The 9,418-nt window shown below is 43.6% G+C and overlaps 1 protein-coding gene across 1 annotated transcript; it reads left to right on the top strand.

The window, feature by feature from the left end:
• The first annotated feature begins 5,477 nt into the window (after positions 1-5,477).
• LOC139169913 (tigger transposable element-derived protein 1-like) lies at positions 5,478-7,893 on the top strand. The gene is made up of 2 exons (XM_070756584.1): positions 5,478-6,194; positions 6,456-7,893. Exons 1-2 carry the CDS (start codon positions 5,786-5,788, stop codon positions 7,523-7,525), a joined length of 1,479 nt encoding a protein of 492 aa, XP_070612685.1. The 5' UTR covers positions 5,478-5,785; the 3' UTR covers positions 7,526-7,893.
• Positions 7,894-9,418: the final 1,525 nt, after the last annotated feature.

Raw genomic sequence — 9,418 nt, forward strand, 5'->3', positions numbered from 1 at the left:
CTGCTTGAGCCAAAAGTAATTACTGTCAGATCTTTATCCATCAGACCACTAATACATAGACTCAGTGGGGTAACAGACATGGCAGATGGTATTTTTGTTACCTAGAAGTTGCCTGAAATATAATTAAAGACAGCAGATGGGCTAGAATTGGAAATGGAATAAATAATGTGCAAGGAGTATCATTTTATTTATTATGTATGTTGCCCTCTTCAGTTCTGTCAACAAATTGTCCAAAGTTGTTGTTGTCTAAATCAGAAATCAATAGTTTTTATTTTGCTAAACATCTAGGTCAGACTTTAATAAGGGGAAATTTAAAGTCAACTTGAATTGGTTTAGTAAAAAGAGAGACTATGTTAACCAATACCCCAATCACCCACCATATTTTTTAATTTAAAAAGTATATAGGTTTTATAAAAGAGAAAATGAGCATTTGTGAGCTAAAATTATCTCTCAATTTTCACATTAATTGTACATAAAATATATTTTGTTATATTGGTTCTATTCTACCTAATAGTTTTAACGAAAGAGCCAAAGAACTCAGTAAGTTTACAATGCAGAAATGGACTAACTTTGAATAGTCAACAGCAGGATCTCAGCCTGCTGACCAACCCATATCCCGTGTGGGTGTGTGGGTGTGTGAATGAGAGGGACACAGAGAGAGACGGAGGGAGGGAGGGAGAGAGAGAAGAAAGAGAGAGAGAAAGAGGAAGGAAGAACGGGAGGAAAAAAAGAGAAAGAAAGAGAAAGAGAGAACCCAAGTTCAATGCTCAAGAGAGGGAGATGCCTGAACCAGGGGCGCCGGAGGCCCGCACACTCTCTGAAGTATTCTCCTCCCAAAAGCAGCCTCAGCGGAGGCGAACGTGTCCAGTTTATAATGTTGTATAAATGTCATCGGTGCAGTCCATTTAGCTGCCCTACAGATGTCCTCAATGGATGCCTGCATGGACCATGCAGCCGAGGTGGCTGCGCTCCACATAGAATGAACCGTGATCCCACTGGGCAGAGTACGCGAGCGAGCTCTGTAAGCTTCAATGATGCACATCTTAAGCCAACGACTAATCATTTGTGAAGAAACTTTGAGGCCTAACTTATGTTGAGGAAAAGGAAATAAACAGGACCTTGATCTTGCAGAGGGAGTTTGTGCGCCTAACGTAAATTTTCAATGCCCTATGGACATCCACCTTGTGTCATCTCAACTCTGATGGGTGGATTCCATGAGCACAAAAATCCGTCAACACTAGTTCTTGTGTTCTGTGAAAACAACCAGTTCACCTTGGGGATGAATGTAGGATCCAGACGTAGGATGACTCTATCTGGATGAAATGTGCATAGGTCCGGTCTAACCGAAAGTGCCGCCAGCTCCGACACCCGGCAAGCCGAAGTGATCGCTACTAAAAAGGCAGTCTTGATCGATAGCAGTCCTAAAGGGATAGTTCTTAATGGCTTGAATGGTGGGCCTGAAAGGCCTGAAGGAACAATGATAGGTCCCAGGTAGGAAAATGGTGGACTGGTGGGGAGTGTTTGTTGGTAGCTCCCTTCAGGAAATCCCTGATTCATGGATGGTGGGCCAGGGAACCACCGTCCTCCATTTTCACAATAGTTGCAAGGGCAGCCACCTGTCTTTTTAACATGTTTGGAGCCAAGCCTTTGTCCAGTCCTGTTCGGAGAAATTCCAAAATCGGAATTAGTGACGAGTCCTGCGGTTGAATTTGTTTGCCTGAACAGAAAGATGTAAAGGCGGCCCATGTTGTCTGGTAGATTCTGGTTGTTGAAGGGCGCTGGGCTGCTTGCATCGTGGTGATGACTTTTTCTGGCAACTGATGACCCCTCAATCTGTCCCCCTCAAGTGCCAGACAGTTAAGTGGAACCACTGAGGTTCCGGGTGGAAAACCGCCCCCTGGCTGAGGGAGACTTTGTGGTCTGGAATCCTCCATGGGGAGGGGGGAGGCCGAAAGACCCACGATATCCAAGAAGCAAAAACCAGCTGTTCAGGAAAATTGCCCTTGTCATCAGACAATTTGTTGTCTTGGTTACTGGCCTCCTCCAGCCGAGGTGTCTCGCCCACCATTGAGCTCAATCCAGATGAGGCCGGTGGTGCTGACCAAAGGTTCCTGGATTGTGCCGGGTGTGATGGTAGACATGTAGAGCATTGGACCCCAGCCATCATGCCCTGCAAATATGCGTTAACAATAATGTCCTGCATTGACGGGGAGAAATTCTGCCAAGGGTCATTCTGGGTTCTGAGCCCTGCAGCTGTGGGTGTAAAGGTTGTTGAAGGAGCGTGAGGGCCTTGCACCCCGCTGGTTGTCAAATACCTGGCCTGGTTGGCCGATCCTGGTCTTTCAGGCCTAGTGCATCGGTGGGGGTGGGACATTTGAAAACTGTTGGTCAGGTGACCAGTCCCTTTTGGTTGCAGATCCCATGGGCCCCATCGCAATTCTGTGAGATGATGATCCCAATTGCTGTGACACTGGTTGAAAGGAGGGTATGGCTGTAATTAGCCCCCCTGAACTAGAGCACAAAGGATTCAAGGCCACCTCCAGTTGCTGCTCTAAGGCCTTGATCTTTTTCTCTGCCTCTCTGAGGGAAGAGGGGGATTGGGACGATTTAGTCTCGGCCTTACTGCCAGACGATTTCTCCTTAGCCTTAGAGATTACAGGGAGTGCCTGGCTTTGCTCCCCCTCCACTGAGGTCACTTAGTCAGCCATAGCAACATGCTCCATTGTCCACTACAAGGGGCAGCTTACTCACAATACAGTATATAAACTGTCACGAAGGCTCTGCAAGACAGAAAGAACTGTCAGTGAGGAAAATAACCACACCTACGCAGCTCCTGGCTCTGTGCCAAGGCCTGACAGGCCTTGACAGCTCCCTGTTGTCCAATCCCTTGTTGTTACCGGGCAGAATCCAGCCTGATGCTGTATGGCACGTTGCCAGCTTCACGCCAAACAGCTGAGCCCTAAATAAACATTTTGCGCTGCCAGATCCAAAATGGTGGGTGTGACGAGGAAAAGGAATGATGGGCCTCTGTCAAGCCCCTGGAATTCGCCCTCTCCTGAGCCAGGCGCTGCATGCCAGCACATTCACCAGCTGAGAGGCGGTTCTATTAATAGCCTCCAGCATGCATCTTCGTGTTTCTGCCATGGGGGGGAATACCAGACGGTGATTTTAGTGTCCCCCTGCACTTGTACCTTCGCGATGCTGCCCCCCTTCAGTGGGAGGGGTAGACCCCATCACTGTGGGATGACGGGCTAGGCATGGCAACGGAGGTCAGTGACCTGTGGCCCAACTTCTCCTCCTCGGGGCATTACTCTCAAAGAGAAGAGGCCCCATAAGGAGATCGTGGGGGGGGGGGGGGGTGCCCGCAGAGGGCAGAGACCCCAGGCTAAAAACTTACCTGTAAAGCAAGAAGACACATCAGTAATCAGAAACATATTAACTTTTTTAAAAACAAAGTTATCTTTTAAAACAAACCACACAGGAAAAACTCAGAGTCCCTATTCCTGAGTTTTTAAAAACTGAGCTCCTGGGGCAGCTAGGGGGCGGTACCTAATTAGTATGTTAATTATGTTAATTTAAACTCAGTCCCTACCAATAAGACTTGAGCTAAACCCACGCTGGACTCTCCTTCCAGAGGCATTGTAGAACATCCTGCAATGAGTAAAACTCATTTTTTAAATTATATGTCAATAATTTGAAATTGTATTTTCTGTATACTTTCTATGTGCTTTCTGTTTCAAAAGCTTATCAACCTTTTAGATAATTGGTTTCATTATCACATTGCTCTATTAAGATTTTTTTTGGGGTATAAATTTTTATTGTTTTTCCCACCTTACAGAGATTCCAATTTACATACCTCAAATTAAAATATAATACAATACAATATCAAATGCCAATTTCTTTGTCAAATTAATCAAATTTTTCTAATTATTTATCCAATTATTTCTGGTATATATCATTCATCCTGTGCTGCCTCCTTTCTAAATGCTGTCATCCGGATTTTAGATAATGTTCTTTGCTTTCATTTATATTTAAAGTGCTATAGCAATCTAAATTTCTCTTGGCTATTTGCTGTTTTTCCTAACTATGCCATCGTGCTTCAGTCCCTTTCTAGCATTCTTAGAAAACACATTCCTACTTTCATTAAAAAAACACACCCCTCATTTTATCATAATTGCCCTTAACAATAGAAAATATCCAAATTTACGTCTCTTTAAAAGTCCAGGAAGGAAAGAAAAAAAGAAAGAATAAAAGAGAAAAGGAAAGAAAAAAGAAGAGCAGAAAACAATAAGAAAAGAAAAAACACTATTCATATTTTATCTTAATCTATACATAGGAGGAAGGGTTGTTATTAGAAATTTTAAAATCCATTTCCTACTCAATTCATTTATTTAACTTCTTTCATTATATCAGTATGTCATTTCTATTTTAACGCATCAAAATAAATAGAAATCATTATTACTCCATTATTTTATGCAAAAAGTATCCTCCATTAAAAAAACAAAACACCAAAGTATTAATATTCTTCCCTAATCTAGATATTTTCTACTGCCATTCTTAGCGTAATAATCTTCCCTAATCTATGTGTCACTGTCATATCAATGCAATAATCTTCCCCATTCTAATTGTTTTTACTGCTAAATGCAGTGTCATAATCTCCCTAATCTTTATATTACCCTAATCTATATTTTATCACTAATTCTAAATGTCTTCCACTATCGAACTCAGTGATAATCTTCCCTAATCTATTGATTTTAACTCTTTGTTATTTCATCTGTCTTTCCTATATACTGTAATACCTAACATAATTAGTGTTAGTTATTATCCTATATTAATCCTACTCCTGTTATTGTAACTCTCCTCCCTTATCTTTTCCCCTCCCTCCCACTTTATTTATCACCATAAATCAAATAAGCAATTTATAATTCAATCAGAATAATAAATTAAAAAAGAGAGAAACAAAAGCAAAGAAAATAGAAAAAGGTCATCCAAAGATAATCATAATCATTACCAAATGCCTCATCTATATTATGCGCAATAATCAAAGCTATTTTCAATTGTTTCATTTATAAGCCATTAAATTTTCTCCTCTTATATAATTCTTCCATTTTACACTTTATATCACCTGCTTGTATATTTGTACATATATATATATAAAAGCTCCCATAAGGTTAAAATATTAAAAAATCCAATTAATTAAGTATACTCAATTTTTTTTGTAATTTATAACTTTGTAAGAACAGAGTAATGAGAAAAGGTGCTAATATCTTTTAGTAACTTTTAAATATTCTTACACGTATTTTAATTTTAATTTTCTTAAAGACATTTAATCCTTAAAAGTATTTAATTTCAATTTATATTATTCAATGTAATTTCAGTCAGATCAAATGGTCCAAATGTAATTTTAGTCAAATCAATCAGTCCAATTAGATCAAATCTATTCAAATCATTTAATTCAGTTCAAATAATTTCATCTTGAATGTTGACTTCCTTAATGCATTGGCTGGTCATTCTTCTCTAGAATACTGTACAGCGATCCCTCGATTTTCGCGATCTCGATCTTCGCGAAATGCTATATCGCGATTTTTCAAAAAATAATAAATTAAAAATACGTGCGCGGGTTTTTTTCTACACCACGGTTTTTCCCACCCGATGACGTCACACGTCATCACCAAACTGACGTCTGCCATTGCTGGTTGGCCGAAATCTCGGCCAATCAGTGTTGTTTGCTCAGCGTGCTTTGAAACTTTTGGAACTTTTGGAACTTGTTAAGACTTGTTGGAAGATGGCTCCTAAACGTTGCACGTGGAGTGGAGGCGGCGACGCTAAAAAGAGCAGGAAGATGCTGACAATTAAGGAGAAAATTGAACTTTTGGACATACTGAAAGCGGGACGTTCTAATGTAGATGTTGGTCGGCATTATGGGATCAACGAATCGACTGTGCAATACATTCGGAAAGACGAAAAGAAGATAAGGCAAACTTCTCAGATAATGTTCAACAAGGCTGCAAAAAGAATGGTGACGCCTAGAAACAAACGCCTTATGAAGATGGAAGCTGCTTTGTCCATGTGGGTACAAGACTGCCGCAAAAAGAGCATTGCTTTGGATACGAACACTATACGAACCAAGGCGCAGCAACTGTACAACCGTCTTGCAGACACAGAAGGAGGCGATGCAGATGAGGGAAACCCAGGTGAGGGCTGGGGTTTTTTATTCTGTCATTATTTAAGTGCTTTTTAAGGAAGGAGGGAAGGAAGGAGGGAGGGAAGGAAGGAAGGAGGGAGGGAGGGAAGGAAGGAGGGAGGGAAGGAGGGAAGGAAGGAGGGAAGGAAGGAGGGAAGGAGAGAAGGGAAGGAAGGAGGGAGGGAGGGAAGGAAGGAGGGAAGGAAGGAAGGAAGAACTGTATGCTTTCATTCAAGTCACTTCTCTCTCCCTTTCCTGTCATTCTCTGTAGATGAAGGTGCTGGTGACTCTGAAGACCCCCAGCCATCAACATCTTCTGCTTCTTCAGCCCCAGCCACATTCACAGTAAGCAAAGGGTGGTTTGAGAAATTTCAACGGCGCTATGGCCTGAAGAGTGTGTCATTGCATGGAGAAGCTGCCTCAGCAGATACAGGTGCAGCCAAAAACTTCGTCCAGCGCACGTTTAAAGACCTAATTGCAGAAGGGGGCTACCTTCCAGAACAGGTGTTCAACATGGATGAAACAGGCCTGTTCTGGAAGAGGATGCCTTCACGGACTTTCTTGATGCAAGATGAAGCCAAAGCCCCTGGCTTTAAGGCCATGAAAGATAGAGTGACTTTGATCATGTTTGGGAATGCAGCAGGCTTTTTGATGAAGCCAGGGCTAATTTATAAGTCACGAAATCCAAGAGCCCTCAAGAACAGAAATAAGAATGCATTGCCAGTGTACTGGATGCATAATCCTAAAGCATGGATTACAAAACCCCTCACGCGGGACTGGTTTCATCAGTGCTTCATCCCACAGGTGCAGGTTTATTTGGCTGCCAAAGGACTCAATTTCAAAGTGCTTCTCCTAATGGACAATGCTGGAGGCCATGATGACCTGGCACATGAACATGATGGGGTGCAAGTTGAATTCTTGCCACCAAACACCACATCGCTTATCCAGCCGATGGATCAAGGTGTTATCCGCGCATTTAAGGCACTGTACACGCGCAATTCTCTTGGAAGCATCGTGGAAGCAATGGATGCTGATGAAAACTTCACATTGAAGGCCTACTGGCGTCAGTACACAATTGCATCTTGTCTGAAGAACATTCAGAATGTCTTAATGGATATGAAGTCACAGACAATGAATGCCTGCTGGAGGAAATTGTGGCCAGAAGTGGTGCATGATTACAAGGGATTTGCTCCCGAAGAAATTCAAGATGCTGCAGTCCAGAACTCTGTGAAGCTGGCACAGGCACTGGGTGGAGAAGGCTTCATTGACATGACACCAGAGGAAGTCAATGGTTTGCTTGATGAGCATGGCCTACCGCTGACAAAGATCTGGAGGAGCTGACCAGGTCAGCGAGTGAAGAAGAGGAGAAAGCGGAAGCTGAACAAGCTGAGGAAGAAGAAGATGTTGGCCTAACGCTTGAGCGGCTTGCAGAACTGAACAGAGCTGCTGCAAATGTACAACGCAAGGTGGAACTTTGGGATCCCAACATGACTCGCTCTATACAATTTAAGGCCTCCCTTGACAACACCTTTGCACCATACAGAGCCACGTTAGCCCAGAAAAAGAAAATGCGCCAACAACTGCCCATAACTATGTTTGTCACAAAAACCAAGAGGTCTGTCACACCATCACCTGCAGCGTCCATTGTAGACATGGTGATAGAAGAAGATCCCGATTTATCCTAGTTATGCTACCCCCCCCCCCAAAAATGTAAAAATGTAAATAAATATTGTTATTATTTCTATCAGGATGACTAAGTGTGTTATTCAATGTGTACAGTACAGGTAGAGGTACAGTACAGTAATTAAGGGGATGGGAAATGGTAATTTGTGGGTTGAAAGTGTTGGGACTGAGTGGCATACAGAAGAATGAATGAATGACTGAGTGAATGAAATTCAAACACAGGTGAGGGCTGGGGTTTTTTATTCTGTCATTGTTTAAGTGCTTTTTACGAAAGGAAGGAAGGAGGGAAGGAAGGAGGGAAGGAGAGAAGGGAAGGAAGGAGGGAAGGAGAGAAGGGAAGGAAGGAGGGAAGGAGGGAGGGAGGGAAGGAGGGAGGGAATGAGAGAAGGGAAGGAAGGAGGGAAGGAGGGAGGGAAGGAGAGAAGGGAAGGAAGGAGGGAAGGAGGGAGGGAGGGAAGGAGGGAGGGAGGGAAGGAGGGACGGAGGGAGGGAAGGAGAGAAGGGAAGGAAGGAGGGAGGGAGGGAAGGAGAGAAGGGAAGGAGGGAAGGAAGGAAGGAAGGAGGAGGGAAGGAGGGAGGGAAGGAAGGAGGGAGGGATGGAAGGAAGGAAGGAGGCGGGCATTCTAAAAGCCGAGAAGCCGTTGCCACAAGCACTGCTGAAGGAGGACTCGTGCCCCAAGAAAGCAGGTGAGAGGGGCGAATCGGGCGGGCGGGGGGTAGCGCCGAGGAGCCCGGAGGCGCTGGGGGGGGGCCGGCATGAAAAACAACCATTGCCAGCCTCCGAACTTTCGTCGCTCCATCTGCGCATGCGCGGCCATGGAAAAAGGGCGCGCATGCGCAGATGGTGTTTTTACTTCCGCACCACTATATCGTGAAAAATCGATTATCACAAGGGGTCTTGGAACGGAACCCTCGCGATAATCGAGGGATCACTGTATTTAAAAACCAGTAGCAAACTGCTATATTTCCTCCGGCCACACGATGTTGCTAGGTGATAAATGTTCCAAGTCTTCTCTATGTAGCTCCTCTATGAATAGCTTTAAATGACACTTTTATTGTAGCTTCCTGTTTCGTACTTCCTGTCTTATGATGTTCTTTGTTTATAGAGGAAAAGAAAGATAAGGTTTCCAAAACAAAAGTTAAAAATTTCAAATTTCAAAAGGTGAATGTCATATAGAACCAATTAGGTAGTTGAAAATAATCCAAATGATGGGCTATTTCACTATTTTAGAAGCTTTCGCTGAAATGCCACGTTGCACAGTTAGCTGCCTTCTTCAATCTCAGGCCATTTTAGCTTCGTCCAGCAACCAAGTGAGAAACAAAGGTCTAAAATCCCATTCAGGCATTCTCCTCTTACCCTCATAGACAAAAAATCTCTGCTTCCCCTCTGCAAGTAAGTCTTTCAATTCTCTTTCCAGATGGAATCATTTGGCTATCCTCCCGGCATTGGGTAGTCTCTGCAGCTGTGTCGGAACAGGCATGGCTGCCTGTCCGGCTTCACCACAGCCGGTGCGAGACAAGCCAGTTCGCCCAGCGGGGCATGCAGACCCC

The sequence above is a fragment of the Erythrolamprus reginae genome, chromosome 7 (genome assembly GCF_031021105.1).
Source record: "Erythrolamprus reginae isolate rEryReg1 chromosome 7, rEryReg1.hap1, whole genome shotgun sequence".
Lineage (NCBI taxonomy): Eukaryota > Metazoa > Chordata > Lepidosauria > Squamata > Dipsadidae > Erythrolamprus > Erythrolamprus reginae.

Bases quoted from the DNA above. Each gene is read 5' to 3' on its own strand.
- LOC139169913 (XM_070756584.1), top strand. From the start codon at position 5,786: ATGGCTCCTAAACGTTGCACGTGGAGTGGAGGCGGCGACGCTAAAAAG. The intron at 6,195-6,455 runs GTGAGGGCTGGG...CATTCTCTGTAG, and splicing joins TGCAGATGAGGGAAACCCAG to ATGAAGGTGCTGGTGACTCT.